This window comes from Urocitellus parryii, chromosome 11 (genome assembly GCF_045843805.1).
Source record: "Urocitellus parryii isolate mUroPar1 chromosome 11, mUroPar1.hap1, whole genome shotgun sequence".
Classification (NCBI taxonomy): Eukaryota; Metazoa; Chordata; class Mammalia; order Rodentia; family Sciuridae; genus Urocitellus; species Urocitellus parryii.
This window is the reverse complement of record NC_135541.1, coordinates 34,035,690-34,048,111: the sequence shown is the minus strand read 5'-3', so window position 1 is coordinate 34,048,111 and position 12,422 is coordinate 34,035,690. Positions and strand designations below refer to the sequence as shown.

General features: G+C 54.8%; 1 protein-coding gene across 1 annotated transcript; it reads left to right on the top strand.

Moving 5' to 3' along the window:
• The first annotated feature begins 5,024 nt into the window (after positions 1-5,024).
• Positions 5,025-7,871, top strand: Dmrta2 (DMRT like family A2). Its single transcript, XM_026382668.2, has 2 exons — positions 5,025-5,580; positions 6,820-7,871. Exons 1-2 carry the CDS (start codon positions 5,025-5,027, stop codon positions 7,869-7,871), a joined length of 1,608 nt encoding a protein of 535 aa, XP_026238453.1.
• Positions 7,872-12,422: the final 4,551 nt, after the last annotated feature.

Here is a 12,422-nt window from a genome sequence, read left to right as displayed (position 1 = left end):
GCGGCATTTGTCCCGAAAGTCTATGACTTTCTCTGCCAGGGGCCCAGCCATAGGGGCAGGATTGGGACTCCATGGAGGAGCAAGAGCAGACTGCGTGAGGATATGCCAGTATGGGTGTGCAGTCACCTGAGGTAGGAGTCCTTAGGCTTCAGGCTGTGAGGTCATTCCAGGAGAACATGCTTACAAGAGCGAGAGAGCTGTGAGGTCAAACTTTTTCTAAAGGGGCACCGTGGGTGGGAAGGCAGCACCATAGGTGAGAGCGCCCCCAGGACTCACTGCATATGTGTGTGAGTGTGTGTGTGTGTGTGTGTGTGTGTGTGTGTAGGTGTGTCCAAACTTTTGCGGTGAGATCATGCTTGCTGTGTTGTGTATGGGTGTGAAGCCACATTAAGTTGTGTGTGTGATGATGGTGGTGAGGTAGCCCCTGCTGCCTCAACCTAAGCATACTTTCCCCACAGGTAGTACCTCATCTGAGTCATGCCCTTGCAGCCTTCTGGTTCAAATCAGGAGGTTCAAATCAGGAGGAACTAGCCCCAAGTGGTCTAGGAAGCTGGGCAGAGGCATCTTGCCCTGTTGAGGTGTGAGTATAGTGACCTTGGCCCAGGACAGGTTTATTCGGCCTCTGGGCATAACGCGTTATGAGCACCCCAACTTCGGAGGCGTGGGGGGAAAAAGTGTGGATACCGGGCCTGAGGGGATGTGAACGCCAGGAAAGAGGATCAAGAGAACTGAGAGGCTGGTGCGCTAGGGGTGAGGGATATTCCCTATGGTTTGGCTGGGTTGAGTTCCAGGATGCACCCCTTCCTCTTCCTAGGAGGAGGTTCCTTTCACAGGAGAGCTCCGGTTCCCAAGTACTCCTCTCAGGACCCTTGGCTCCCGCGAGTTCATCCGCACCCGAGTACCGGAATTTCACAGTGGCCTGGCCTCAAGCAAGAGAAATGATACCAAGGACACCACCCCACCCCAAAGCTAAGCGGATTTGTATAGTTTATTTCGTTTTGGGTTTCAAATATTTTCCCCTAAACCTTTGTCCAAAAAAAAAAAAAAACGCTCTGGGAGCTGGCGCCTGGAGGCACCGCGACCACCACCACGAAGAACACCCCCAACCCAAGCCAGGGCGAGGTCATAGCTGGGATTCACTGGGCAGCACAAGCTCTAGGTGTTGCAAGGTGGGGCCTGGGGCCAGTGCTCCCAGAGGACTTACTATCCCCAAAGCGCTGTCTTCACGCTCTCACACCGCGGGAGCCCATCTCCTTTGCTCCTACACCCATTCACAGGGAGCCCGGGATCAGGATTGGATCCCTATCACAGACTGTCCAGGTCAAAGCTCCCTGGAGCCCGGAACCTGTTGAACTTTCTGGAAGTTCTCCACTCGATTCCTTTATACATCTTCCCCCAAGTCCCTCCAGCCTCATCTTCTGGGTTGACTTCTTCCAGCGGAGCATGCCATGGCTCTCCTGGGGTGTGAGGTTCTGGGGTCTGCGGAAGGAGCCCTGTTGGTGGTGCCTTCCTTCCCCAGTCCCTAGTTCCAAAGGTCAGAAGCAGCCAGATGGTCAGGGAGCCTAGTTCTGCTGGCGGCAGAGAATGCATCCTAAGGCCCCGAGGCCCTGAACCTATTCTGTGGGCCCAGTGTGTCCGCCCCTGAAACGGCATGGACAGACCCTCGCTCCTCTGGAGGTTCAAAGAGCACCGCAAAAAACGCACGTTCGGGAGTGGAGGGAGAACGACGAGGAAGCTCACTTTTTTCATTATTTAAATGAATTTTCTTTACTCTGAAGGAAGAGAAAGAGAAAAAAAAAAGTAGAGATTAAAAACGAGAGTGACAGAACATTAGCGCGTTAGAGGTCACAACAGGGGGGGAAAAAAGGCACAGAGCTAGAAGTATAGTTGGGAGGAACCAAGGGCGACCCTGCCCGAGGACCTCAGCATTTATTCCAGCAGTTGCCATTCTAAGGGTAACAACTCCAATTCGAAACCTGTTACCTCCTCTGCAGATGGAGCTGTTCCTCAGAGGTCAACACAGGTAGAATAAGGCGTAAGTGAAAACTGTTCCTGAGCAGGGGGCGGGGGTCCCGCAGCGACCTTGTCTTCTTCCTGGAAGTATCTAACGGATGCGCGACCATCCATCCTTCAAGAGGATCTGGGGGAGATGCATAGACTTTTTACTTTCATTTGAAAAAAAGAGAGAGAGAGAAAGCCAAAGTTTTCGTTAATTTAAAACATCGACAAAAGAATCCCACCACCAGAAGAGAAACAGACGAAGAGAAATGAGGAAAGTAAACAGTAAAGGGGCCGGAACGGGATGGGGGGGCGTGGTGGGGAAGGAGAGAGGAAAGCTTTGCTCAGAGCGCGCGGGGTTCGCCGCTGGCACCGACAGAAAGCGCAATCTCATTTCTTCTGAGCCCCTCTTTTAAAAACAAAAAATACCCATAAACCACACTTACCCTCCTGGATGCTTAACGTATCAGGACTTTTAAAATGAAGGAATCGAGGTTTAAAGGCTTTAGGGAAAAAACAAAACCAAACCTCCCCAACTACCACAAACGCGTTGGACTTGGGAGCAAGCCGAATCACAGTCGAAGGAGACAGGAAACACTGCCTTGGCATTTATGCCATGATCACCCTCCCTTGCCCGCACCCGAGCCCCCGTTCTATTCCCACCCGACCGCGGTAATTGAATTGTCATATGCCCCTATCCCGCCCTAGGCCGCCAGGGCCACTTAGGAAGCTCGGCCTTGCCAAGCGCCCCCGGCCAGTGAGAGTGGTGCAGCCTAGCCGGCGCCCCAGAAGCGGAGGGGTTACACACGTCTACGTAGAGTCACACCGGACACGGTAATTAGGAGCAATTCACACGCTCTTGGGCGCACGGAAACTTCTTGTCACGATATTTTCAACGCTCCTCCTCGCCCACTTTTTTCCACTCCTTCCCTGGCGTGCCCCCTCCCCTCCTCGAGGCACACAGTAGAGCTTTTGGAGTTTCGAATCTTTCGGACACAGTAGAATGAGGGGCTCCCCGGGCGCGGGCCCGGCCAATCAGAGCGCTGTCTGCCTCCCCTGGCCAATGGCAGGCGCCACATTGTTGTCCAATTCTGTCTAATGGAGCCCTAAGGAGCAACAATAGAGCGGGCGAGAGGCTCATTGAGAGTCTGGCAGCGCCGGGCAACTGGGCCCCGGCTGAGCGCAGCGTCCGGCGCGCACCGCGAGGGGACCTGGCACGGCGAGAGCTTGATCGCGGGTTCCAACCAACCGGCCCCAAATCGGGTCCCCGGCCCCGATTTCCGACGTGAGGGTTGGACTGCGCTGCTTGCTGAGGGGGTCCGGAAGTTCGGACATGGTGACTGAAGGAGGGTGACGTGGTCAGATCAGGGGCCGGGGGCAAGGGGAAGAGGCCAAGAGTGCAAGCGTCACGAGCAGAGCTGGGAGGCGCGTGCAGCGCCAGCGGAGGAGGAGGATCCCGGAGCCCAAGGCAGGTAGTTGAGGGCAGTCGGGAGAGCAGGGGAGGAGACCTGGCTTTCGGCCCCTGTTGAGAAGGCCCAGGTTCAGCGGGCCTAAGGGACTGCGCGGCCTGAGGGTCTGCGGAAACAGAGCACCCGCATACCGGGGGAGGTTTGGGATTCTCGGTCGGAGACACCAGGATCTGTCCTGGGCTCTCGTTGGGACAAGAGGGAGGGGAGTCCCGACAGAGAAAGCCTCGGCGGAACCTAGAAACTGGGCCTGCTTGGGCCTTCTGGGGCTTCGGCGCAGGTGGGACTCCTGCGTCCTTTCATGGCCAGTTTCGGAGGCAAGTCCCCTGCCTCGTTGCGGCCTGCTGGGCCATCCAAGTCCCCGGAACCCAAATGGGAGGCTGAAGGCGGGAATCTGCGCTCTAGCGGGGTCCCGTGGGGCCCCAGGATAAGGAGGGCGTGTCTGTACCCAAACTGTGAGGGGTGGGGAGGGCGGTGTAAGGAGGTCAGCGAAATAGATCCCCCTCAGCAATACCTAACTTTTCTCCGGATACTTCTTCCTACTCCAGGCTGCAAGGCTAAAAACTGCGCCACAGTTTTGCCCAATACCCACCACTAGCCTTTGCCTGGGTTTTTTTTTTTCCTTACCTGTTTCGGGTGTCGCGCTGCGGACCCTGGGACTCAGGCACCTCTATCAGCTGTTTGTCGATGTTTTCCTTGCCCCTCAAACCCTGTTTGGGCTCGGTTTGCCTCCCCGAAGAAAGTTTCTTCTGCTGGATTTTCTCTTTAATAGTCCTCAAGTCTACTAAACTCAGCTCCACACCCATTTTCTCTCTCACTTTCTGGAGACCGGGCACCATGGAATCATACCTTTAAATGTCGTAAGGCCACAGGCCTAACTTTACTCTAGAGTTTGTTTCTTAGCCCGCACTCTACTATTAATGCGAAACTATTTCTGTTTTCAATTTCACCTCCAACTCTCCTGCCCCACATGAACAACAAACAAATAAAAAACAAAACAAACAAAGTCAGGCCCTCTCTGCCCAACTCCGCACCTGGACATTCCTCTCCTCTTCACCCTTCCACCAAACTGCACATTGTACTCTGGGTTTTCCTGTTTTGCCTCTGGCATGAGCTTGTTGGTCCAAAATTTGCTCTGTAATCTGACTCCCGTAATGCAAACATTTCACTCTTCCCATCTCACCCCAATTAACCTAAGTTTTGGGGAATAATATTGTCTTTTTAAAACTCTCCTTACATATATTTGAACCAGTGACTTCCAAACTTTATATGTCTTTTTGCTTTTTTTCCGGAGGAATCACTGATTCTAACAAAATCTTACCCCAGACGTGTAATGAATCACATATAAGAGCAGCTCATGGGAGTGTGTTGTGGAAGCTCCGATTTACTTCCTAATGCACACCCTCCTAGCAATTTGGCGACCACGAGCCAAAACTTCCACCACCAAGGTTTCTCTTTCTAAACTTTGGTTCTTGGAGACTGTGCTTTAGTCTAGCACACGGCGCTTTCCTTAAGCAGGTCTCTTCCACTTTCCCATCTTCTTCCTCGTCAGGTCGTGCCATGGAGCTGCGTTCGGAGCTGCCCAGCGTACCCGGCGCGGCGACCGCGGCGGCGACAGCGACGGGACCACCCGTGGCATCAGTGGCGTCGGTGGCTGCGGCTGCAGCAGCGGCCGCGTCGCTACCAGTGAGTGTGGCAGGCGGCTTGCTGCGGGCGCCGCCGCTGTTGTTGAGGGCGGCGGAGAAGTACCCGCGGACCCCCAAGTGCGCACGCTGCCGCAACCACGGGGTGGTGTCGGCACTCAAGGGCCACAAGCGCTACTGCCGCTGGAAGGACTGCTTGTGCGCCAAGTGTACGCTCATCGCGGAGCGCCAGCGCGTCATGGCGGCACAGGTGGCGTTGCGCAGGCAGCAGGCTCAAGAGGAGAACGAGGCGCGCGAGTTGCAACTGCTTTATGGCACTGCCGAGGGCCTGGCGCTGGCCGCCGCCAACGGCATCATCCCACCACGACCGGCCTACGAGGTCTTTGGCTCAGTGTGCGCCGCCGACGGCGGGGGGCCAGGAGCCGGAGCGCCCTCAGGGACCGGAGGTGGCTCAGCGGGCACAGGGGGCGCAGGTGAGAACTCGGTCAGGGATGGGGGGGGGGGGAGCTGCAGGGTCCCAGCAGGGATGTGCGCCTAGTCTTGGTACTGGAAGAGTAGAATCCCTTTCTCCAGACGTTTGAACTGCTGGAGTTCACTGCGCACGCGGCTCCAATATTGAGTACAGACACATAAACTCTCCTTCCTCCCCTTTCAGGACCATTTATTTGCACGTTCTTCCTTTCTCTTACCGGGCCCAAATGTGGAAACTTTAATCTTACTCTCCTCCACGCAGACGCAGGCAGGTCTCTACCTCCCTCCTTACTTCCTTTTATCTATTCCGTGTGGCTCACGTCTTTTCCTTTGCTCAGCTTTCTCAGCCATCTTTCCCTTTGCTCCAACCCTACTATTTTTTTTCATAAACCCGACTCCTTCCAAGCCCCTCCAAGTCTGCATTACTTTCTTTAGTTACTGAAGACACCCTCTTTCATTTTCCCAGGGAGATTCCTTTTCTCGCGTTCCTGATGCTCCCTGGACAACGGGTTGCTATGCCCCACTTCTTTCTCTATCAGACCTGGTTTTCTTAGAGTGCACATCTTCTGGCTTTCCTTTTCCTCATCTCTGTCTATTCCCTCCCTACACCCACCTTCTTCTGTGCTCCTGTGGCTTTTTCTGGGAGGACAGAAATTAGACTGGGGCTGTGGAACAAGGGGCTCAGCTCTGGAGGGGAGAACTTCTCTGGTCTCAGTTTTGGAGAAGGTGGATTAGAATATGGGATTTACTGTCTGTAGAGAGGCTTGTGACCTCCTTCATAATCATGACTACTGGGCTGCCCAGGAAAGGGTTGGCTCTTGGAATCCTGGGATGGAACAGGATCTTCTATACAATGTGAGGTATGGTTAGAAGTTCTGCTGGGTCCTGTTTGAACCCTGGACCAGGATACTTCTCTAGGGGAGAGGGGAACTGGGAGATAGTTAAGAGTGGGGGTGTTGAGGCACAGGTGTGGCAAGAACAGTGCTGAATATTAAGATTACAGGGTCCAGTGGTAGGGGTTCTGGGTACAGAAAGAAAGTAAGCCCTAGGGGGCAGGGAATAAAGGAACATGGGAGCCTAGAGAGGGAGGAATACTGGAGCAAAAAACAAGAAGGGGCACTGGAGCCTCCTTAATACAGGTTTTGGGATTCTGAGAGGCAACTGGGATCCAAAGGGCTTAGGTGCTGTGGGTGCCTATTCCCCTTAATCACTTGTCACATCCTTATTTTCTCCCGTCTCAGAAGCCAAGTTGCAGAAGTTTGACCTGTTCCCCAAGACACTGCTTCAGGCAGGCCGCCCGGGCAGCCCACAGCCACCGCAGGTGAAGCCCTTATCGCCCGACGGCGCAGACTCGGGTCCCGGGACGTCGTCCCCAGAGGTGCGGCCCGGCTCAGGCTCGGAGAACGGCGACGGCGAGTCATTTTCCGGGTCGCCCCTAGCCCGGGCCTCCAAGGAAGCTGGTGGCAGCTGCCCAGGTAGCGCGGGCCCTGGGGGCGGCGGCGAGGAAGACAGCCCGGGCTCCTCCAGCCCTCTGGGCTCCGAATCCGGTTCCGAGGCTGACAAAGAAGAGACCGAGGTCGCGCCGGTTCCAGGACTGGGCGGAGGCCCTGGTTCACGGCAGCGGACGCCGCTGGACATCTTGACGCGCGTCTTCCCGGGCCACCGGCGAGGAGTCCTGGAGCTGGTGTTGCAGGGCTGCGGAGGCGACGTGGTGCAGGCTATCGAGCAAGTGCTGAACCACCACCGTGGAGGCCTGGCGGCCAGTCTGGGCCCCACTGGGATCCCGGATAAGGCTGCAGTGGGTGCAGCAGCAGCTGCCGACGACGCGTGGCCGGGCCGCGTGGACGCCGCTGCCGCTGGGGGGCCGCTGCCAGCGCCGCTGCAGGCTGGGCCCGCCGCACCCCCGCACCACAGACCCTTGCTGGCCGGCGCTATGGCACCCGGGGCGTTGGGCTCGCTGAGCAGTCGCTCAGCCTTCTCGCCACTGCAACCCAATGCCAGTCACTTTGGCGCGGATGCGGGCGCCTACCCGCTGGGTGCACCTCTTGGCCTGAGCCCATTGCGCCTGGCCTACTCCGCAGCGGCAGCACACAGCCGTGGCCTGGCCTTCATGGCACCCTACTCCACCGCGGGCCTGGTGCCCACGCTGGGCTTCCGCCCGCCTATGGACTACGCCTTCAGCGATCTCATGCGTGACCGCTCTGCCGCTGCCGCAGCGGCAGTGCACAAGGAGCCGACCTATGGGGGCGGCCTATACGGGCCTATGGTCAATGGCGCCCCAGAGAAGCAGTAGGACCAAGGGCCCAGCAGCCTGGCGGCTCCCAAACACTAACCCCAGCCTTGTTCCCGCGGGCCGCCGGCCCCACTTCTCCTGGCGCGCTCTTTGCGCCCTGGCTGGGGTCTTCTGGCTCGGAGATGTTTTTTTTTTGGTTTTGTTTTGGAGAGTGGGTGAAAAGAGCTGAGCAAAGGGGAGCATATAGAGGTGCAGGTGTTCTTGTAGGGTGTGAATGGCCTGGATCCTCATCCCTCCTTCCAGCAACCTCCACAAGTCTCGCTCAGCCGCTTTTTCAAAAAGCCAGGTATTCTGGAGAATTCAGAGGGCGGTTGCTCCTGCTGCTCCTTTAGCTACGCTCAACCCGCCCGCCCACGCTCTCAAATGAACTGCAGGCTAATCCGAGAGTTTCCTCTGTGTCTCCCCAATCCTCCCTTTTAAAAAGTTTAAAGTATTCGCTCTAACAAATATAAATTTAGGATGTACACATCTCTTGGCACTGAGTCTAGTCTTTGGGACACACACACACACACACACACACACACACACACACATATATATCGATATCAATTTTTTTTTTTTAAGGAAACAAGTTCTAAGGTGCACTTTCCTCGTTGCGGTATTTGTCGCTCTCTTTGTTGCTTATGCCGATAAGCATGGGTTTCCTTGGTGCAGTGTGAGTTTTTATATATGTATAAATCTATATATAATCTATACATATATATATATATACAAGCCAGTGTATAATGTTATAAAATGGAATTCTAAGTTATTAATTGTAATCTGTAGGTGACCTCGGTATTAACGTGAAAAACATTCAAAAACAAGCAAAAAAAAAAAAGGACAAAATGGAAAAATTAGACTATGCGCGCATTGTACCTATCAGGTTTTATAGATTAAATATACTGTAAACTCGGGACGAATCCTGCCCACCGCCCTCTTGCCTGCGGCCGGTCTTAAAGAGCCGTCAAGGTGCGCACTTGAAGCAGGAACAGAGCGACGTGTGACTGAGCCAGAAACGCCCGCTCGCGGGTGCATCCTCGCCTCCCGGGACTCGCCAAACGCCCTGGCGGAAGGGCCAGCAGCGAAAAACGCTGCTGCAGAAAACCGCTCACCTTGTGCTTTCCTTTGCATAGATAAAAGCTAGAAATAAATGTTATTTTCTAAGAAAACAATGCCGAATCCCGGCTTCTCAAGCGGCCGGGAGGAAAAGGTCTTGATTTTCCTCTGGGACCACGGTGCCAGGGAGAAATTTGACCTAGGCCCAGCCAGTGCTCCTAAACTCTAAAAGGTTACGGGGAAAGGAAGCTGCCTCAAAACTCAGGGAATAAGTGCATCCCCTGCGCAATCAGGACCCTGAAAACATTTAGGTCCAGCGCGCGAGCTGTGGTGGGGTGGCCCTGGGTCCGGGGACGCAGGCTGAGCCTTCACAGGGGTCCTGCTAGGCTAGGGAGCACTTCCCGCTCCCCCCCCCCCCCGTGCAGATTTGGGTGCATCCGCACAGAGCCGGTCTGGCGGCGGCTGGATGGTTTCCACCGTTCTCCAGTTAGGGCCTGTGGCCTGGGAGTTGTTTTGGGGTGGTGGCCATGAGGACTCCCTTCGGGCCAGAAGTCGTCCCCGCAGCCTATTACCTTTCCTTCTCACACAGACCTGAGTAAATTAGGCTTCTGAACCGACCCCCTCCTCCAACCTTAGGTCCCTCCAGTACTCTGCAGTGTGACTGCCCCTCTCTAGGAAATAGGGTGCCCCCTCCCCTAGGCTGGGGCCGGCGACATCCCAAGGTAAACTTCTGGGGCCAGCGCGAGTTCCGCCAGGCGGTGAAACTTAATAGCAGGACAAGAAAACGGTTTAATAAAGAAGGGCTTTAATAGGGAACTAATTTGATTGAGTTGCCTAATTCCACTTTAATTGGAAAGGGGGTTTGGCTGTTTGGTTATAAAGTGCGAGGGTGACGATGAGATGGAAATGGGGCGGGGGGAGAAGGAGCTGCAGAAGAAAGATGCGAGCAAGAGAGAAATGGGGCGGGAAAGGGAATTAAGATAGGAAGGAATGAAAATGGAGAGAAGAGGGAAAAGTTAGAAGATAGAAAGGTGGGAGAGACTGTGTAGGAGTTTCTAGAAGTGTGGACTTTGTAGCCCTAGGCTTCGGTGTCCTCTCAAGCATCCCGCCCCCTCCCCCAACTTCAAGTTTTCCTGAGGCCTGGGGCCTCACTCGGCCCGGCGGATCCAGCCGTCCCATCCCAAGCCTCTGTCCCCACCGCACCTAAGGTGAAGCTGTTTGGTCAATGTCTCTTGCTTTTAAGAGGAACCCACACTTGCCCTAGGCTCCTCAGTTTCTGCGAGTGTTCTGGCCAAACCCAAGGTTCATTTTCAAGAACATCTGGAGCTTCCACAGACTTTGAGATTATTATTTGTAATTCGTCCTCACATCAAACTGGGAAGAATCCAATGAGTTGTTCATTACCGGCCCCATTTTACAGAGGAGGAAATTGAGGTTCAGAGGGGTCCAAGGACTTCTACCCTCCGGATCTCCTGTCCTCTTCACGACCCCAGTGGGCCTTCTCCTTCTCATGAAGCGGTCTCTGCAGGCCAATGGTGGGAAGTCTGCGAAAACATCCCACTTTGTTTGTGTGTACTGTGATTCAGAGAAGAGATGTGGCTTGTCCCGGAAAGCCCTCATATCCCAGAGAGTCTGTGCCAGCATCTTTGCTAGAGCTCAGGAATGGTTCATGCACAGTGGGAGCTCGAGGGGTGTGTCCTGGGGTCCCCAGATTCCTCTCCTCCCGGGCCAGGCCCATCTCCGTGGACAGGACAGAGCGATTAGCCTTTGGACCCTGGCAGTCCTGCGGCCGTGGCGACCCCGACCCACTACGCACCGCATGGTCAAGAAAATAGGCGCAGAGACCAGCAATAAAAGGTCCAGGATGGCTCATCCTGACCCCAGGAGCCCAATTCAGAACACAGGGCGCTCCCACCGGGGGGCTAGGTGGCGGGGTGGTGGGTACTGTGGGAAGGCAGGCAGTAGGCTTCTCGGGTTCTGGGAGCTTCCACAGCGGGCGGGCGGGGACTGTGGCGGGAGCGCGGCGGGATCCGCGCCGGGGAGGAGCGTGGGGCAACTGGGTCACCGCTGGAGCAGGTAAGGGAGAGACCAGCGGAGTGACCTTCTCTCTTTTTCTTCCGGGAGCGGAAGGGGACCTCTGTTGTCCACGTTTATTCACAAATTCTCCCCGAAGGCAGATGGAGCCAGCGATGGCCTGAGCACTAGGAGGACACCGACGTGGGCATAGTCCGACTGTTGTGGACACAGTGGTTTAAAAATTATTGATCTCTTCCTCCTCCTCCTCCTCCTCCTCTGCTTTCTTCTCTCCTTCCTCCTTCTCTGAGCGCCTGGTGTGCTAGGTCCTGTCCTAAGCAGGTTCCCCAATCCCGTTCAGGGGGCGAGAATGAGCCAAGAGCGGAGGGCCAGGTTCTGCACTGGCTGAGGTCATCCACTCACGGATGACCTCAGTCAGTAAATATTTACGAAGTATGTATTTACTGTATGCCAGACCCAGTTCTAGGACCTTGGGATGCACAAGTGCATGGCAGGCGCCATCCCGCCGTCCCGGCCTTTTCAGTGTGCTGGGGGGAGGAGGGGCGTTAACGCCACAGGAGGAGGAGGCCCTCATCAATCCGGGAGAGGCGGGGTCAGGGAGGCTGCCCTAGGAAGGGCAGGTGAGGCTAGGTGCTTAACCTGCCTGCCTCCTCCATTAAATAGTGCTAATGTTAGGGTCTGTCTCTCTGGACGCTGTGAAGATTACATGAAATAATGTGTAAAAAAAGCTCTTAGCCTACTGCTTGCCCACAAGGTAATCACTGTTATAATACTCATATCTTTTGGTATCGCTATTGTCCCTCTTCACAGAGAAGTAAACGGCTCAGAGGGATTGAGTGACTGGAGCAAGCTGTGCTTGTAAATCCTCTCACGTGTCACAGGTTATGGAAGCCACTCTGTCCAAAGCAAGGGACCACAGAGACAGGAAAGTGTGGTTGTGGAAATGCTTCTGAGAGGAGACAAGCTGCAGCTGGGTCCTGAGGCCTTAGTGAGGGGCAGCATTGCCACTGTGGTAGGAAGTTGGTGAGAGAGTGAGGAAGAAGGAAGTGGGGAGCGGAGTCAGGTGTAGAGAACCTTGAGGGCCAGTGTGAGGGGCCTGAGTTTCTGAGTGAGGGTACTGAGAACTGTTGGCAGTAATCCCTGTTGAGATTTGCATTCCAGTTCGGAAGATTATTAGGAGGAAAGCCAAACCCCCTTAAGGAGAAGCCATGAAAAATGATAGTTCAGAAGAGGTCCCTTCAAAAACTGAGAGGGGCTGGCTGCCTGTTCCTGTTAACTATTGTTGCATAACAAAGGACCCCCAAATAGAATGGCTTACAACAATAACCGTTTTATTATCTTATGATTTTATAGGTCTGGAATCTGGCTAAGATTTGGCTAGGTCATCTTTTGCTCCATGGTTGACTGAGATATCTTGGTGGCACTCAGCTGATGGAGGTGTTGGCCTGGAGTGTCTGAGATAGCTTCAGTCACCTATCT